Below are 20897 nucleotides of genomic sequence, written 5' to 3'. Positions count from 1 at the left end.
GATGTAGAGCTCATCATCCTGTAGCTAATGCTCTGTTCCAGATCTTGCAAGAATCTACAGGGTTGTCCATGTTCGACGGACCCATCTGGCAACGCCATAACTTTGACACATCGCATAATGACATACCGCGTTTGAAGCGTCAGTCCAAGCAGATTTTTATTATGAACCAATACACGCCACGCGAAATAGTTGAAGAAGAAGTCAATTGTGAAAACTCAACGTGCTTTTAAAACATTAAAAAATGTGAGAAGTGCGCCTTCTAAGAACACCAATAAGCGTTTATACGAAAAATTTTCGACTGGTAAGGCTCTTTCTAATCCGAAGAGGCCATATAAAAATCGACCAAGGCGATCGGCCGAGAATATCGCTGCCGTACGAGCCAGTGTTGAGAGGTACCCAAGAACATCCCAAAAACGCCGTTCTCAGCAGTTGGGCATGGCTCGGTCCACTTTACAACGGATTATTCGCATTGATTTGCATTTGTTCCCGTACAAAATTCAATTGACGCAAAGAATGGAATGGGCCCAAAGAATCATGGGTCCGTCGAATATGAGCAACCCTGTACTAGTTATGCAATTTTTTCGATATAATAAAGGGAAAATAATGATGCAATGAAATAAAGGTCACCTCATTTCAAATTTGCATTCCCAGCTCTGCATTTTCTGTAATTTACCTTGTCAAATTTCAATGCATAAAAAACAGTTCCCATCTCTGATTTTGCGTATATACTATGAATTTATTAAAAAAATTTTGACAATGAAATGTTGTTAAATGTATAAATTTCAAAAAATTGTAACCATATGACTACATGACTTTACCTTCTTAGTTTTACCATTGGAAATCAGTTATCATAGTAAAAAGTCTAACATGTTTGCAGTTCTGGAAATACCAAGAGTTTTCCAACTATATCTCTGTTCCAAAACCTGAAAGATTCTACAAATCAACAATTTTGTTTGTTATTCAAAACAATACATACGCATACAAAAACTATACATGTTATGACATTGCAAGACTTACAAGAGAAAAAATTGTACTTGGGAGATTGAGGATCAAATCCCCAGAATAACCAACTGAAAACCCCTTCATGGATTCTGTACTAAAACGAAAACTTACGCTGTCATTTTCTTGTAACGAATTTAATGCAAATTCGACAAAAATGAGGAATGACAATTTTTTAGCCGGATTGTAGCAAACAAGGCGTTTGCTAATGCGAAACCAAATTCAACCATTCCATAATTAAGTCTTACATGACTTATCAGACTAAAGATGTAAGTACATAAACAGCTTGAGCTCTTCGCATGGCAGTTCTGGAAAGAGCAAGAGTTTTGTGACATATAATGGGATGCCAGAGATAAGATTATATTCTTCCTTGTCTTTTATATGACAAAATATTTGATCTGAAATAAATGTAAAATTCTTACCAATTGCACGCCCATATTTAAGAATCTAAATTGTTGAATGAAAAATTACTCAAATTTGTAAATATTGTTAAAAAAATGCACATTATAAAAACCTCCGATGCATGGTACAATGAATTCAAGGTAGGACAGAACTACCATATGATTTCAATCCCACGGCAGTGGGTTCTACGATACCGGATTGACCCGAAACAACAAGATCCCAGTTTCGGCCAGCGGCTGCCAACCCAGTATGTACATGTTTGTGTTTGTTTATTTTTCTGCATTGGGAGCAGCATATCCCGGAATGCTTGCTCCGGATTTTATTGGTCCGTGCCGGGATTGAGGAAAACACCGGACCTTGGTTCTGTTCGGTTTGTCAGAACGTCATCCACCACAGATCTGTTTCGGTGCGATGTAATGGATGCAGAGAATGGGTGCACTTCAAGAACTGTTCCGGACTAAGGCGTTTGCGAGACTACAGCGAAAGGGATTATGTTGCGACTTGCTGCAGTAACGTAGTCCCCAGCGAGTCCACTTCTTCGTCGTCCTCATCTGAGACGTCGTCGGAGTATGGCACTCCACCGCAGTCTCCAGAACAGCAACCAACACCGCAGCACCTAACGCCTCATGTTGCTGTTCCAACTCCGGATTGTGCAGCATTCTTGCAATTCAGTTGCAACGGACTTCGAGGCAAAATATATGAGATAGTGGAGTTTATGAGTCGGAGGAATATTAAGATCGCAGCGGTGCAGGAAACCAAGCTGAATGAAAATTGCAGCCTACAACGTTGTTATGGTTACAACGTACTAAGGAAGGATCGCACGAGAAGTGGAGGTGGGGGATTAGCGTTCCTGTTACACCATTCTGTTCAGTACAGACCTATCTCGCTTGAGCTAGTCTCTAGTGACCCATACATGGAATGTATGGGGGTAGCAGTCAAGTGTGGAACTGCCGAGATAGAGGTGCTTAATGTGTATATCCCGCCGATTAATAGCTGTGAACCGCGTTATTTGCCTGATATTAGGCCATTATTGGTAGGCAATAACCGCCTGGTACGAGGGGATTTTAATGCCCACCATGAGTTGTGGCATTCCGTCCTAGGTAATGACCAGAGGGGATCAGCGCTGGCAGAGCAGATTGACTGCTCCACATTCTGCACGGTTAACGAGGATGCCCCCACCCGAATAAGAGGAGAGTGTCACAGTTCGCCAGACTTAACCATAGTGTCACCCGGTCTGATAAATGACGTAATTTGGCAACCCGTCATTTCTCTTGGCTCAGACCATCTCCCGATAATCGTCTCCATAAGCAGGTCGCCCGACTTCATAACATCTGAACGCCGCACTTTCCTTAACCATGGGAAAGCTCACTGGCCAGAGTTCAGAGAATTCACCAACCGCCGCTTCAGAGAACTGCCCAATCCTTCTGATGTTCGGGTAGCAGAAAGGATTTTCCGAAACATCATCAAAGCTGCAGCCGCTCGCTATATACCTGCTGGTCGAATACCCGAGATAAGACCAAACTTCCCAGCAGAGGCAGCGGGATTAGCAAACGAGCGTGATGATCTCCGTCGTACTAACCCTACTGATCCTAGAATCAGTGATTTGACAGTGGAAGTCAACCGGTTGGTACAGGAGCATAAGAGGAAAAAGTGGCTAGACCATCTGAAGTGCTGCAACATTGCAACCGATATAAGTAAGCTGTGGGTAACGGTTAAGTCGCTCTCGAACCCTGGGAAAAAAGGATGATAGGACCTCAGTCACTTTTAACGACGTAACGATGACTGATCCGAAGAGGTGAGCGGAATATTTTAACCGACATTTGTCGAGCACCCCGAGAGCGATAGGGCGAAGAGTACTACGTAGTATCAGATCTCTTCCCGCCGAGGAGGAACCACCACAGTTTACGATGGGTGATGTTGCAAATGTCATCCGTAACGCTAAGTCATCCAAAGCGTTGGGCCCAGACGGAATCTCAATGGTAATGTTGAAGCAGCTGGATACGCCGGGAGTCGAGTACTTAACTAAAGTTCTCAATTTTTCGCTAGCCACCCACATAGTGCCCGAAACCTGGAAAATGGGCCGGGTGGTCCCGCTACTGAAGCCAGGCAAGGATGCCAGTAAAGGCGAATCGTACAGGCCGATTTCGCTTTGTCGCCAGTAGCAAAGACTCTTGAGGCTTTACTCCTCCCCAGCATTAGAGAAAGCTATACAGCTGCCAACCACCAGCACGGATTCCGTCCACAACACAGTACCACAACAGCATTACACGCCATTTCCACACATATTAGTAGAGGACTGAACCAGAACAGGCCGTGTGACAGAACAGTGTTGGTAGCCCTTGACCTATCAAAGGCATTTGATACGGTCAATCATGCCACACTGTTCGAGGACGTGCAGAGAACTACCCTCCGGCCAAGTTTGAAACGTTGGATAATCAACTATATGTGTGGACGCCAGTCGTACGTGGAATTCCGGAACAAGAAGTCCAAAGCCCGTAGAGTGAAACAGGGAGTTCCCCAAGATGGGGTGATATCTCCGGAACTGTTTAACCTCTACCTTTCCGGAATTCCTCGCCCTCCAGACGGCATTGAGATCGTAACGTATGCGGATGATTGTACGATCATGGCGTCGGGTCCAGTGGTCGATGACATATGCGAAAGGTTGAACCCCTATCTCACAGAGCTTGCCGCATACTTCCACGCGAGGAATATGAAAATATCCGCCACGAAATCAACGGCCACACTCTTCACCAGGTCGAGGGGAATCTAATACCGACCACGAACTACCCCAAGATTCTTGGGGTCACGTTCGACAGCATGTTCAAGTCGTCCGCGCAAGCCACAGCTATCTGCGACAAGATGAAAAGTAGGAACAAGGTCCTCAAGGCGCTAGCCGGCAGCTCTTGGGGTGCTGACAAAGAAACCTTGTTGACCTCTTATAACGCGATAGGTCGGTCTGTGGTCAGCTATGCGGCTCCAGTGTGGTCTGCGAATACTAGTGCTACGCAGTGGAAGCATATCCAGACCTGCCAGAACGCTGCCCTGAGAACTGCGACAGGGTGCCTCCTCATGACCTACATGAGGAGGCGAAAGTCCTTCCCTTACGTCAGCATAATCATATGCAGTACTTGCAGTACCTGCTTGGGTGTTACCGTGAGAGTCATCCCAACCATCATATGGTGGATAAATCTCCCCCACCCAGGCGTGTCAGAAGGACATACATGATCTAGAGAGGGAGGTCCAGCGCTATAAGAGAGAACCTCTAGATCAAGAAGCCTATCAGGCAGGTCTGAGTGGCATTCACACCGATGCAGTCGCGTATGCTATTAGCAGTTTTAAAGTGAATGCCGTCCTCGGAGTCCACCCCCCATCCATTGCAGCTGAAGAACGTCAGCTGCCTAGACAAACCAGGGTAGTTTTGGCGCAATTACGTTCAGGATGGTGTAGTCGTCTCAATTCGTATTTGGCACGAATTGATGAAGATGTGCGTGACGCCTGCCCGGCGTGCGATACAGGCCCGCACAATACGCTACACCTCTTTAATTGCACAGCCAAACCTACCCAACTCACTTCAGAAGATCTCTGGCTACAGCCCGTTAAAGTAGCCGAATTTCTAAACTTGGAGCTGGAACCAGATTAGCAGAACGCAAACACATTTATGTACTACTGCTACAACAACAACAACAACCATATGATTTAAATTTTTTTATTTTTCTGGCTTAATATGTCAACTACAATTGTTTATGTGTGTGTATTCTTTTGAATAATAAAAAAATTGTTCAGAAAATATTCAAATTCGGGTGTTTTCAAAATGCTTATTGCAACGTATGCATCGACAAAATCTACAGTTTTTGTCGCGAAATAAACCATAAGAGATATATAGAACATGATTTTAGAATGAAATTTTGACCCTTTATTCAGTTTTCGCGGTTTTAAATTATTTATTCAAAATCAATGCAACAAGTTGTTTGCTTTTTTATTGTTTTGATAGTAATTCTGACATTACAAGCCAAACAGGTAGACCTCTATACTTGCAATTTTTTCAAAGTTAGCCTACCTTATCTTTATTGTACCATGGATACATCAACACTTGGAAACATTGATATGCCAAAAATAAGTAGATTTTTATATGTTTTCTTACACGCCGCCAATCGGAGGTAGTTATGATAAGCTTTTTTCAGCACTTTTTACAAATTTCAATAATTCTTCATTCAAAATTGTCCATTTCTAAATTAGTTTGATAGTTTATTGTCCCAGCAGCTGCGTCGATGCCACTACCTATATTCTTCTACCATGTATGGTTCTAAACATTGTCATACACAAATATGGTTACATGGTAGAAGAATATAGGTAGATGCATCAACACTCGCGAACATTTATATGTCAAAAAAGGTTAAAAATATCTCCAAAAATAAATGAATTTTAAAAACTTTTCTTATACGACGCAAATCGGAGGTTGTTATGACATGCATATTTCAACAATTTTTACAAGTATCGATATTTTTCATTCAATAATTTCAATTTCAAAATTGGTTTGACAGCTCATTGTACCAGCAGCTGTGTTGATGCGCCTACCTATATCATTTTATCATGTATGGTTATATAACCAAATGTAATTGTGACCATTGTGTGAAACATTTGCTCTCTTATGTGGCGTTTCCCCTGCACTTGATTCGCTCTCTATTCGTTGTTTGACCCTTAACTATGAAAAAACTACCTAATTCTTCACACAAAATTTCCTGAGCGAACACTCATATTTGTACGTTGTTCAAATCAAATCACTCTCAGAACAACGAAAAAATATGTCCCATCCCTAACAAATGAGAGCATTTATCGAAAAAATAAATTATGACATTTAAAAATTAAAAATAGAAAAATTTGATGAAATTTTAAAAATTTTTGGGAAGACTGAAAATTATGAATGAAAACTACAATGTTGAATGGCGTATGTACATTCAAACGAAAGTAAATTTTGTTTTCTCTCTCATTCGAGGTACGCATTTTGTCCACGAATTAAAATTTCCACAGAAAACGCAAACAAAAGAGGCAACATTTTCAAAATGTTTCTATCGGCAGAAAAAATGTTTGACAAGTGTCTCTCCAGCAGAATTTAAAAATGGAAAAACACAAAAATGTGTTCAAAATGTCAACATTTACACAAAAAGTTGAAATCGTGAATGAAAATTGTAAAATTAATGATATAATAAATCTTTGGGAGGAAAACAATAATTTCTTCTATTCATATTAGTGAGAATTTCATGGATTTTCGTATAAATTCCCATTAAAATCAACAAACAAAATTTTCGAAAAAAGGAATTATTTTACTATGAATTACGAATCGTGCCGTATGAACGGGTTAATTCGTGTACTTAATTCTGAGAGCGAACAACGTTGTTCGTTTTCCAATGGAAACATGCTATTAGTCATGCAATTTTTATCGATATCAAGAAACGAAAATCGGCGTCCGCAGTAAAAACTTTTACTTTCTTGATTTCTCGAACCGAGCAAAGTTCAATCATTGATTATTTGGTTAATCTGGATAAAATGGTACATGTAAACGTAATTTTAGATGCACAAAATTTTCGAGACCTCTGCATTTTATCGCTGTCGAAAGCGACTTCGCCTTCTTATCTCACCCGTTCGTTTTGTTATTAGCTCGTTCCGATTAATAACGATAACTGTCAATTTGACAACAGTCGACCTACAAGTCCCTAAAGAGAAAGACGGCCAAGACAATGAATAAAATAATAATTTAATTTTAATTACGTGAACAAAAAGGATTCGTACGGGCTGCAAAGTGTTGGATAGAAATTTTTGTGTAAATGAGTGTGAAATGTGAAAACGCTGACGGTAGCAACTATCGCCAACTACGTCCCGTCCCGTGTTTGGTGTTACAACAAACAGAAAGAGAAGCCCAAAACAATTGACAAGTGTGGAAGAAAATAAAAACACGTTCTCATCTTAACAATTCGGGGTATTTCTTGACTCACAACAATCAAATCTGAGTTTTGAGAGTTGAAGTTGTCCGTAATATATGTATGGAATTCGAGTTTGTCAAGTGTTTGAAGAACGGCAATATCATGTGTTAGATTCACCCTCCACATATGTCTGTCTGTCGCTTCTGCAAGCGTATAAGCAGTGGCAGTACGTCTATTATAAGCAATGCTGACATCGTTTTGTTATCAATTATAAATTTCCAATTCGATTGGTCAGCCAGCAGGCGTTGAGGGTGAAGAATCGAAATAGAAACAAAGGCAACATGGTGACTGCATTAGCCAACGTCCCAGCAGCCAAGATACGAAAGTACAAAAGAAAACAAATTGATTAAAGTGCCAATTGAATGCGAGTAAAACAATAATAGTGAGCGAGCGTAAATGTATCGGTACGAGAATATGAAAGCATACAAAACAAAGAGTAAAGGCAGAAGGTAGAGGAAAGTCGAGCCCACCTCCTATAGGAAGAGCGATGTGAGAATAATGCAAGTGTTCATATAAACAGAGACACACATTTACGTACATTCTCACGCACTTGTCGAGTCGTCGTACTTGTTGTTCGGGACATAATGGAAATATTCGTGTGTAGTTGTCGTTTGTGTTTTGTTTTTATTTTGGTCTGTTGTAGCGGTTATTATTGTTGTTATGATGTGTCAATGCCCCCATTTGTTAGGCTGTTTTCGTCTTAATTTGCTATCCTTGCAAATTATATTTAGAAACTTTGCTCAGTACATAGTCCTTGTTGTGGTTTGGGGATTATTATCGACTGAAACGAGAAAGGAGAATTTCGAATATTTGCTTGAGCGCATACAAGTTTTTGCATGTTTTCGAAAATCAATTCAGTTATTATTACAGGAATTGTTATAATAATCAAATAGAGGGTGGACTGTATGTAAGAGTCAACCATGTGCACAGTATCTTGTATGATAGATTAAATTTGTCGAATCTTTGTTTTGTGCTTGTTTTTTGGGCCAACATTTTCTAAAGAAACAACTGAATATTTTTTATTTGTTCGCGTTGTCACACTACAACACCGAGATGATTTGGGTTAATGCGTTTTTTATTTCTCATTGTTGTAAACTTACCTCCCCTCTCAGAAACCTTAGCAGCATCAAATTCATCACAATTTGAAACATAAGTTTTACTGCCATGACCTGTAAATAAATTCCCATCTCGAACTTTTTAAGGAAAAGAAGGGATCTGGTGCATCATTTCGACGTTATTAGTCAATAGACTTTTCAAAACCCCCCATGTAGCTATTCGGTGGTTTGATATACTCATAGATTGATAAATCGATAGACTGCGAATCATAGCTTCATTCTCCAAAGTATTACTAGGATAAGTGTACCAGCTGCTTGCACTTTTAGGATTTTCGCGTTTCCAATCGTTCACCATTCTAAGTGGAACTTTCGATTATTACAAAGTTAAATTATTCAGATTCGAAATTTGGTATAGTTTTTGAAATAATATATAAAGTTCTAATAACTTTTTATTAAATTTTATAAATTTGGAGTTTTATTAAAATAATGCTTTTTTGTCAGTAGTCGGCACGACTTGCCAATTGTCGGTATGACATGTTCCAACAGTCGGCATACAGATTTTTTTGTAAGGATAATAATTAATACTAAAAAAACAAGTAAGCAAAGGCTATCCAAATCCATTCTGAGCGTAACCCTACCCTTAAGAAAATTTTCGTGGGGATCTGAAAATAATTGTTACCTGCAGATAATAACCCCAACGTGTGTTGTACACAATGTACACTTCAATATTATAAGTCAAATTGAAAAAATCGCAAGCGATAAAAAATACTAAAAAGTAGAAAATGTCGCAAAATACTACAAAATCTATATTAAAATCATCATTGGCATCTTTTATGCCATTTTTTTAGATTTTATACTTTTATGCTAAGAGGGCATTTTGAATGGACAAAATTTGTCAAAATCAGTCCAGCCATTCTTGAGATATAAACATTCTAGCTAACATCACCTTCATTTGTATAAATAAATTGTATATATTTTGCTATATATATATCAGATATATTTACTATCGACATCTACGTATATATATCAGATATATTTACTATCGACATCTACGTTCGTCTATTTGTGATTTAGCCGGGATTAAAAATATTCGCAGTTTAATGCAATATTTGAATTTGAAACAAGTATTATGGCCTTTTTCACCCACTAAATTTTACCCGATGACCATCAAAATTGGAAGGCTTCTGCCCAGCCCTTAGCTCTAGCCCCATGCTAACCTCCGCTTCGATTGGTCTACAATTGCGACCTGTAGAGCAACGGAAAATCTGAAAATTTTTCAGTTTTTGGTCCATTTTAACCCCTAAATATTATGCGATCCTCGTTACTCGTTAAGATCGGGCCATAATTGCGACCTGTAGAGTGATTACAAATAAACATGGACAGATGGAGGACTGACATACATATCCATAAATATTTTTCTATGTGGGAAACCAATATTTCGACGTGTTATATAATTTTTGTTCCAATCAAACTTATAATACCCCAACACATAGTGTTGTAGGGTAAAATAATTTATTAAAATATTATATTTTTGTTTAATTAAACTGATTCGACGTCTTTATTGTACTTTTTTTGAGAATATGAATTGTCCCGTTCATTCTGAGGACCTTCACAGACAAAAATTTAATTTTTATTAGAATAAATCATCTTTTCTTAGGGAAATTGTACACAGAGATAGCTGACATTATATTCAAAGCTAACAAACATTTCTGTTTATATTTAGTTATAAATGTTTCATTTATTTGAGCTTAAAATAAAAATTGCCAACTACTGGGACATGCCGAACTTAGGCACACTTCATCAACACGACATCAACAGAAATTTCACAGCCAAATCCAAATGATTCAGTATATCTTTATACACCATAAAATTTCACCTCTTAAACGGTCCTTGTTAACCATCCACATCAACTAAGTATGATGAGCCACTCAATGCAAAGTCTGTAATATTGTCCCTGGCTATCTTTTTCCACTGGTGGTGTGATTATTAAAATCGTCTCGGAAGAGAATTAAGAACAATAATGCATTGTATTATTATACACTTTTACTAACCATTTTCGTGAAAAACTTTTCAGATATTTCGAAATTCAAACTAACTTTGAATTATAAGTACAACATTTTCATTTAAAATTTAATTTTAAGTTGGATTGGAACGAATTCTAAATGAACATAATTATTAGATTTTAAAAACTTTAATTAACAATTGAAGTGTATATTGCAATTTACATTTTTCTCAAAAGACATGTACTCTTAACTACTTAATACGGCTTTAGTCACACTTTTAGAATCCTACACACTTTAGAATCCTAACGACATTCAACAATTAAATAAAAATGTTTAAAAAAATGTCAAAAGGATTGAGATAAGGATAAAAAGAATAATTAATTAAAATTTAATTTTAAAGTAGTCATGTATGGAAGTTTTTGGAACTTGGGCTAGGTAAATGGCATAATTGAATATAAATAAAACAAGCAAAAAAACATTAAGTTCGGCCGGGCCAAACTTTTAATACCCTCCACCTTAGGGTAAAAGAAACATTAGAAGAAATGTGGCAAAAACCATTAAAATGCCGATTATGGGGAGGTACCGTTATATGGGGGCTATACCAAAACGTGGACTTATAATTACAATGTTTCGCCACCGGAGCTGGAACCCATTATGGCCCACAAATACCAATTTTTAGACAAATCAGTGAAAAAATGTGGCAAAAACCATCAAAATACCGAATATCGGGAGGTACCGTTATATGGGGGCTATATCAAATCATGGACCCATGCATGCAATGTTTCGCCACCGAAGCTGGAACCAATTATGACCAACAAATACCAATTTTCGAACAAATCCCTGAAAAAATGTGGCAAAAATCATCAAATTACCGAATATCGGGAGGTACCGTTATATGGGGGCTATACCAAAACGTGGACCTATAATTACAATGTTTCGCCACCGGAGCTGGAACCCATTATGACCAACAAATACCGATTTTCAGACAAATCCGTGAAAAAATGTGGTAAAAAAAAACTAAAATACTAAATATCGGGAGGTACCTTTATATGGGGGCTATACCACAACGTGGACCTATACATGCAATGTTTTGCCACACGCTCAGGGACCCGCTATGACCTACAAATACCAATTTTAAGACAAATCCGTGAAAAAATGTGGCATAAATCATCAAAATACCGAATATCGGGAGGTACCGTTATATGGGGACTATACCAGAACGTGGACCGATATATCTCATCTTCAATACTAACCATCCTAGACACAATGCAAATAGCTCTGCTAAATTTTGGAGCTCTACGTCAAATAATGTGGGCTGTATCGTGATTTCAACAGACAGACAGACAGACAGACGGACAGACAGACAGACGGACAGACAGACAGACGGACAGACAGACAGACGGACAGACAGACAGACGGACAGACAGACAGACGGACATCGTTAAATCGACTTAGAATTTTATGCTGATTATGAATATATATACTTTATGGGGTCTAAAACGAATATTTAGGGATGTTACAAACGGAATGACAAAGTTAATATACCCTCCTTTCCAAGGTGGAGGGTATAAAAATAATTTTTTGTTTACACTATTACACTTATAAATAATTTGTCAATATCACTGTGAGAATAATTTGAACAAATTCTGATTTATGACTGTTCAAAATGTTGACAACTTGTGGGAGAGGGTCTGGTATGGTCCTTTGTATCAATGTATATAGACTTTTTTAAATTATTAAAATTAGGGTATAACTTATCTAAATTCGAATCCCTGGGAGGGAATTTTGTATTTGAGTGAATATTCGACAAAATATTAGCCAGAAAATGATTTATGAATTATAGTTTCTTGAATTAAGATAATTTGTGGTGCCAAGAGTGAAATATAATTTTTTATCATAATTGGTATTTTTAGATGTACTCTTGCACATATTATTCTGTCCAGATGAAGTGTGATGGGCTAATTAATTACTAACTTAAATACTAACTAATTATAACCGTATCTTTCTACAGCTTCAGCAGTATTATTTATGTATAAGTGTAAGGCATCAAGAAATTTTTGGCGCCTTGGATTTGGACTTTTCATGACTTGCTTTGAAATCGTTTCGAAGCACAAAATTATTTATTGCTAGATAGCGTTTAAAGTTTTTAACGAGAATTTTACATTGACATCACATCTATCAAATCGACACTATCCATGATTGGTACAAACTACAAAATAATCGGTGAAATGCCCGACCCCCACCCATTCAGTTGAGATAGGTAGCAGAGCATTTGTGAAGTTAATTGACATTCTTAAAGATATTCTCATTTTCCATTTTTATTACGGCAATTTCAAGCGATTCTTTCTTTCCTTCTTTTTTTACTAATGATTAAAGATAGTGGAACCTCTTATACTGATAAGACCGATGAACAAATGTAAAGAGAATTAATAGCCCATTCGTGAAATGCTAAAGAGTACAAAGAAACAATTAAAATAAAAACAGCAACAACAACAACAACAACAGATCAGAGACTGTTAAAACCTTTACAAACCAAACCAAAAACAAAATATAGGTTTATATAGTAAACTAACTAAAGTGCAAAAAAAAAAAAAAAAAAAAAACGTGGAAGTAACCGGAGAAGGCGAAGGAGACAGACGACGTAATTTCAAACTATCTACTCAAGTCGAGTAGAGTGAGAGAACAATTCAAATTAATGTTGACTAGGAAAAGACGTTAACGTTCATTCGTTCAGTGCCGATTGTGAAATGGAAAAGATATCATCGCAAATGTTAAGGAATTCAAATATTAACAACAACAACAACAATCAAGCTGATTATAAACGGTCGACCATAACAAACACCACCCCGTCCGATAGCGGTAATGCTAATAAAGATTTATCTTTAACAAGGCAAAAACAGCAAGCGCACAGCAGCCAAGTGACTTTAAATCGTAATCGCAGCAGTTGTGGCAGTAGGAACCGTGTTAACTTCAACATTGTCTTATCGCCCACAAGTACAACCATGTCTGCTGTGACGATAACCTCTTGATTTGTGTGTATTGTCCTCCTTTTGTATGTCTGTACTTCGTGTTGACTTGTTGTACGGTGCACACAGTTGTCGGCTGTGAAGTCCTTCAAATTGATTGACTGAATTCGGTCGGATGTCAGTGAAGTGTCCATATAAGGAACCGTCTCAACCTATTTCTTCAACTCTATTCAGCAGCTTCTAAATGTGTGTATTTTCCATTGAAACAATTATATCCGAACGTTTAATATGATACTAAATATGTCGAATAAATTTAATAACTTTCAACATATCGCTGTGAGTGTTTCGGCAGCCTCCACGTCTGCAATGAGTATGCAGGGGCCATCTACTTCGGCGTCATTAGCTGCTTCCAGCAATGCTCTGTCGGCTCCAAATATATTTTCGCAAGATTCAAATTCGTCTATAAATTCCAACTCTGCTTCCGGCAAAGCTGAACGCGAGTCCATACATTCGGGCCAGTTCATGGTGTCGACATTTGAAGCTGAAGAGGCACAAGATGATCTCGATGACAGTGAAGTTAAGATGCTCGATCCTGAGGATCCCAGCCTGTCGAAGCCGGACGAACCCAATACATGTATGGAAGTACAGTTGTATGTGCCGCGAAAGTTGGCACAGCAGAACAGATATGGTTTCAACGAATCGGCAGGCTCCATAACATCACATCTGGAGATTGAGACCTCACTCACAAAGCTCTTTAAATGCATGAATTTGGCTTACAGGTAAGTGTGTAAAACTTTTATTATATTATCAGTATTTAGTATTTTTTGGGGGAAGTCCCTATTCAGATAATAACTTGTTGTGCATAACTTTTTTTGTTTTTTTTTTGAAAAAATGCTAATCAATTAATACAAATGATCCAATTCCAGAGTTTTTGTTTTGGTTGTCTGATCATTTCACATAAAACGTCGTTTCTTCTATATAAATATTAGACTATGGCTAGTAGTCATGCACCAATTGCGTGATTAGAGTTAAAGTTTTTTCGTTGTTCCTTTTTATTTAGCTTCGCATGCTTTAAAAATATGATAAGGCAATATGTTTGGCGTGTTTTGTCATTCGCCGAATTTCATTCATTTTTGAGATATCAGCATAATTGTCGAGGTACTCGTATGGCCGACTGAATAGTATCATATTCTGGTGTCGAAAAATCTTGGCACTTACAGAGTGTGAACATTAGGTTTGTTAAACTGAGGGTATTGACATTATATGTATTCAACAATGTTTACAACATTGATGAAGAGCAATTGAAAAGAAACGCTGACTTGTTTCGCAAGTTATGAGACTCTCTGTGGGGAAGGTAATAGACCATCTTCACATCAGATCTTGTGTTAGTATAAATATTGAAATGTGCGAAGTTTAGAAGAAATCAAATGCCTTTTTCTTTGCATTTTATGAGAGATATAATTATTCAAAAATATTTTCTACTCGTAAGAGTTGTAATTATTACAAATTTTCACCCTTTGAGGGGATGAGCTGGCCAATGTTGTCCGTTTTCGCATCTGACCTAGAACTGGTACGAACATTGGGATTTCGAACTATGAATAAAAAAAAAACGATCTACACCAAATTTGACATTCTTCTTTCTAGGATAAATTTGCTCGTACGTCCTATTTGGCGTAAAATAAAAAAGGAAATCGAATCAAGATCGGACAATTTCAAACAAATGATTTCTCCAAAATCTCATCCCGACCGGGCAATAAATGCGACCTGTACTTTGTTTACAAAAATACGTGGACAGACAGGCGGATATGCGTAAATCCACTCAGAATGTGTTTCTATGCAGATCACCAAAGGGAACTATGGGTCTATATCGCTTCCTTCTCTGTCTCAAAAAGATAATAACCTGACCACAGTGTGGTGTAGGGTATAAAATGACATTTGTGACACTTTTTTTTTTAATAAAAATGGAAGCAATTCATTACAGAGGCATTTTGTAATACAAATGAAATTCGGTTGGCGACTTCGAAACGCTATGCTCTGATTAAAGTACTGTGGTACTTTAGGGGGTAGACAATTACAATTGGGAGTCGCATATTAAAAAGCGTTATCATTGTTGTTTTAAAGCTTGTTTCGTGTTTAAACTAATATTCAATTTTCAAATTGTGTAGTTTTACATTCTCCGCTTTATCCTGTTTCTTTTTCTACATTGTTCGAGAAATACCAAGAATTAGATGGGTTTGTGTCGTCACCGTCAGTTTCTGGTCAGAAACGCAAAAGGGCTGCGAAAAAGGCACCAACTAAGGGAATGCCTAGTCGCAAAGCCATAGTTTCTGTGAAGAACACTGTTCTTTAACCGGTTATAGTTATTACCACTGATACAACTGAAACTGGTCGTGAACAGTCGTATGGCATCGTTGTTACACACGCACTTCCGGAAATTAATAGCGATAGAAGTAAAGGGGTAAATAATCCTGAGGTTATGAGTTTTGATAGTGAGGTTTCTAAGAAAACCTCTCAATCTACTCATGACCTCTTGATAAACAATAGGTATACCGTTTTTATACCCTACAACACTATGTGTTGGGGGTATTATAAGTTTGATTGGGCCAGAATTTATGTAACACCTCGAAATATTGGTTTCCCACATAGGAAAGTATATATGGATCTTCCTAGCTCGCCGAGCTGAGTCGATCTAGCTATGTATGTCCGTCCGTCCGTCTGTCCGTCTGTCCGTCTGTCCATGTTAATTTGTAATCACTCTACAGGTCGCAATTATGGCCCGATCTTCACGAAATTTAGAATGTAGGTGGGGTTAAGGTAAGAATAGAAGCCTATTTCTTTTGGAGATGATCGCATAATATTTAGGGGTCGAAATGGACCAAATACTGAAAAAATGTCGGATTTTGCAGTAGCTATACAGGTCGCAATTATAGACCAATCGACGCGGAATTTCGCATGTAGCTAGAGTTTAGGGCGGGGAAGAAGCCTACCAATTTGTGTGGTCATCGGATAATATTTAGCGGGTAAAATAGACCATATCTTTTGTGATGAAAAAAATTCAAAATTTTTTCATTAAACCGCGAATATTTTAATTACCGGCGAAATCACAAAGCCATGACAAGGTTACTTCTGATCTTTACATTGATGTTAACATCCAACAAATCGGATATATAGAAAAATATGTGAGATATTTATGTTTATCAAAGAAGATATGCTTGAAAGATCTCTTATATGTCGAGAACGGCTGAACTGATTTCGACAGTTCTCATTAATTCAGAATGGCCCCTTGGCAGGAAAGAAAAAACGTCTAAAAAATCGCATAAAAATATCTCCCTAAAGATGAAAATATTGATTTTGTAAAATTTTCTCATATTTTTTCAATTTTGTCATATTTTTGGCATATTTTCATTTTGAATTAAACATTTGGTAATATTTCTACAGCTAAAAAAACTAAGTAGTTAGGATATCAGGATATTATATACAGATCGCATTTAAGGCCCGATCCCTACGAAATTTTGCATGGGGGTAGGATGAGGGTCAGAATAGATGCCTACTCTTTTTGGAGATGATCGTTATATATTTAGGGGTTGAAATGGACCAAAAAACTGTCAATTGTCAGCAGGTCGTAATTATCGCCCGATCCTCACGCACATTTAAATGGGGGTTACCGCACATTGCAAAAGCCAAGCAGTTTCGGATGGCCATCCACAAATATTCAATGTGTGAAATAGTTTACCAACTTTTGTAGACTAAATACGAAAATGTCCATTCCAGCGACTTTTTGGAGAATTCACAAATACAGGAAAGACGCACTTCTGACTATTTCGTTAACGCTGATTTCGTTGAAGAATATAGTAAAATATATGTATCTCATATAGATGCGTTTCAGTCAAAAACCAATAATAAATGTTAATCTTTTGCCACTTCTGAGAGATTATAGGTCTTTGGGAAATATTGGTTCCAGATCTAGGAAGATCATTTAAGTGCAACATCTACGAATAAATTGGAAATGAGCAAATTCGTTTAAGTTGCTATTTTTCGGAAATTAGAGAACGTTTCTTTTATTATTTGTCACAATATCTTGTGGAATTCTTTCGAGTATCTCGCCTATATAAACTGTATGGTTTATTATAGTGTTGTAGGGTATTCAACGGTCGGCCCCGCTCGACTGTAGCCTTTGCTTACTTGTTTGATATAAAATTTCACTGCACTCTAAATATTCATCGGAGACCCCATAAACTATATATATTAGTGATCAGCATAAAATTTTAAATTTTCGTTTTCGTTGATTTTTTGAAGTAGAGATCTTAAATTTGACATAATAGACTGATGATAGAATGATTGATATTGAAAATAAGCTATAACGTTTATCGTCCACGTTCTCGAAAGTATCGGTATTTTGACGATTTAAGCCACATTTTTAAACGATATTGTTAACAATTCGTTATTTAACGATGGAAATGGTTTTTACCTTCTATGGTAGAATATTCTCTATATATGATTACTACTTTCCTAAAGCCGGTACCTCCCGATATTCCATATTTTGATTCTTTTACCACATTTTTCCAGGATTTCGTTTTTCCAATTCGGCTTTTGCTTAAAGCCCCCTATAGCAAACAATGTTCTAGGCTTACGCCCACTTTATGGCATTTTGAAGATCGATTTCACTGATATTTGTGGTATAAAATAGAACTCTTTCGAATATTGAAACTCAAATCTTTTGTTAAAAAGGTGATCATCAAAACTCCATTTGGACATCATGACCCGTACACAGAAGTGACCTGTAATGATGTCCAATAAAAGTGTTGGGTTCATTTTCGTTGAGGATAGTGGAGAAGTTGTACGATTGTTGAAATGTGTTGGCCTCATTGCCTTCTAAACCCTGAATTCAGTCTCTTTGAGTCGTTTTTTGTTGAACCATGGTGGAAAAATCTTCTTCCGGAAGTGGAACAAAATAACACGAAAAAGTTTTCATCGCAGGACGAACCCTATTGAAATTGGTGATATTCCGTTTAGAATAAATAAAAATTTCACTGCAGAGCAATGTAAACATATTTTTTGCCTAATAATAGAAATAATCGCCGTTGTACTTAACAAAACGACAAAGACGATAGTTCGGAAACATTTTTTGCGGTTAAGGAACAGCGACACCACGTTAGATAATATATTTTTCCTAAAATTGCAAATGTAAAATAAAAGGGATGTTGCCTTTTCCACGATTTTCTAGCGATTGCTTGAAGTGTTGAAAGATTAGGACCAACAGCTAAAAACTATACATTAAAGGGAATGATGTGAAAGCATTAAAATTAAATATTTTAAGAACTATTCTTCTGCATTTTCAATTTAACAATCCAAATTACAAAAATGTATATTTTTGAAATTTAAATAATTTATTGAAAGTTAATTATTATGTTTACATTTTTGAATTTCGATGTCTACCCTTCTTCAGATTGAAATGAGTTGTTATATAGCTCTCATGTAAGGGTACTTCCCGATAATTGTAATTATTTTTAACTTAATTTTTTGAAACTTGTTTTCTTTTAATATTTTAATTTCTGTGATTTAGTGTTTATATAATAAAATTATGCTTTTCTTTGTATTCTTTTAGTCAAAAATTGACCTCACCAAAGTGGAATCATTTTAAGGGAGTTCGTTTGCGTTGGAAAGACAAAATTCGCCTGAACAATGTCATTTGGAGGTGTTGGCACATGCAGTGTAAGTATATTTTAGTATTTGTTATTTTTACTAAATACATTTACTCAATTTGGACATAGAATGTAATAGGTATATACGTCGTAAAAAAATCCATTGTTATCAAAATGGAAGAGAAAGTTTGAGGTCAGCTTGGTATACAATTGGATGCTTCTGAGGATATCTTGCGCTGAACCAATCCAAGGTTTCATTTTTCAAAACACTAAAAAGTAAAATTCATTTATATAAGGTGCAACATCGTTAATTATGGGTGGACCATCTATCAAATAACATATTTTATTTGGATGATAATAATCCATACTCTTATCGTTTACCTTTTTTTTTGAGAATTCTGACAGGACTTGGGGTTGGCACACTTACTTTTCATTATGACAAACCTGTTTGTTTGCCCTCCCGTTATGTAGTTTCTTTAAGAAATGATTTTGGGTTAATCTTTGACATCCAAACGAAGCGTTGGGGTAGACTTTTGAAAAACGACGATTAAATTTACGTTAAAATATTCATTTAGCTTGAACAAGTTGTAGCAATATTTTTCAATCGAATAATTATTAGCGAATAAGAAATATTCTCAACCAAACTTTTTCGATAAAATTTCACGTTTTAGGCTAGTGCCCACACAAAGCTACCTGCCGACAGCATTTAAAAGGTTTCGGGTACAATTTTCAAAGGAATAACCTAAAATTTTGTTTTAAAAGTTCTCGGTATATGTCAAGTTAATAACAATAATTTCCAAAAGTTTTTGAACTTTGGTTGATTTGAATGGAGTTACGGCCCTTGCGTAACGTACAAAACGTTTGTTTATAGAGAAAAGGTGCCTATTTTTGAACGCAACGTAAAAGTCTTGGTGAGAGCTTTATTTTATTTGAGCTTTCTTCAATGAAAATAGTGTTGGAATTACGTAAAATGTGCACCAACAATTCATATTTCAATTCTTTGGACACATATTACGATGCGATCATTTCGTGATTTTTGTAACATTCGACAATTCAAAAGCAAGTTTCTGAATTTGACATTCGAATTCGAGTACAATTTTTTACCCATTTGTATGAAAAATGTGCCCGTTTTCTTTTGAGTAGTCGATTCGAGCCACCGTTGAATTAAATGAAAAAAACCACAGTGAAAACCAATCCAAATTGTATTACTTTCGAATTGGAAGCATGAAGTATTTCGATTGCCTTAGAGATGCAGGCCATAAAATCCAATTTACATCTAACTCGGTATAAAATTGGGGAATATCTAAAATGGACAGAAGAAAAATACATTCGCATTGAAAACACCTTTCGAAGATCCCTATTGTGTGTGGACTATTTCAACTTTGAACTTTTAGCTATTTATTTTTAGTATATTTGCAATCGAAAATATTGCAGAATGAATATTTGTGATTACATTTTTTAGAACATACGTACGTACTTCTAAACGCATTCCGACGATTCGGTACAATATTGATTTGTTCTTTCCGCTTAGATGGCAAAATTGACAATACCGAGAAATGAGTATTGCTATTCTTAAAATCTACACTCCTATTGTAGTGAGGCGCCTATCTTTATTGACCATACGTTTGTTTCGTTTATTTTATTCTACCTTTTTATTGTTGTTAATATTTTTATATTTGATAACATTTTTTTATTCTTCAATTAAACGCTTTTCAAGGCACAAACGTTGAGATAGTTATCTTTACTTTGAGTTTTTTAATTCGCCTTTGTTTTCTTTTCAGTTTGACGAAATTCATTGCACGCTTTTGAGCAAACAATCTTAAAAGCAAAATAAAACAAATCATATACTGTG

General features: G+C 36.8%; 1 protein-coding gene across 7 annotated transcripts in view; it reads left to right on the top strand.

Annotated features, from left to right (window-relative positions):
* Window positions 1-7081: 7081 nt before the first annotated feature.
* The window catches only part of LOC101899114 (protein WBSCR14 homolog), a 79597-nt gene continuing 65781 nt past the window's right edge, over window positions 7082-20897 (top strand). The window contains exons 1-3 of one of the 7 annotated variants that reach the window (XM_059128187.1): window positions 7082-7219; window positions 12814-14182; window positions 19009-19115. In XM_059128187.1, coding sequence (XP_058984170.1) covers window positions 13692-14182; window positions 19009-19115 — 598 coding nt within the window. In that variant the 5' untranslated portion in view covers window positions 7082-7219; window positions 12814-13691. Of the gene's footprint in view, window positions 7438-7457; window positions 7869-12813; window positions 14183-19008; window positions 19116-20897 lie in introns of those variants that run through there. The other 6 variants (XM_020035254.2, XM_059128184.1, XM_059128183.1 and 3 more) reach the window with 6 other exon arrangements.

This window comes from Musca domestica, unplaced genomic scaffold (genome assembly GCF_030504385.1).
Source record: "Musca domestica strain aabys unplaced genomic scaffold, Musca_domestica.polishedcontigs.V.1.1 5, whole genome shotgun sequence".
Lineage (NCBI taxonomy): Eukaryota > Metazoa > Arthropoda > Insecta > Diptera > Muscidae > Musca > Musca domestica.
The sequence above is the reverse complement of the archived record's forward strand: the minus strand, read 5'-3'. Positions and strand labels throughout refer to the sequence as shown.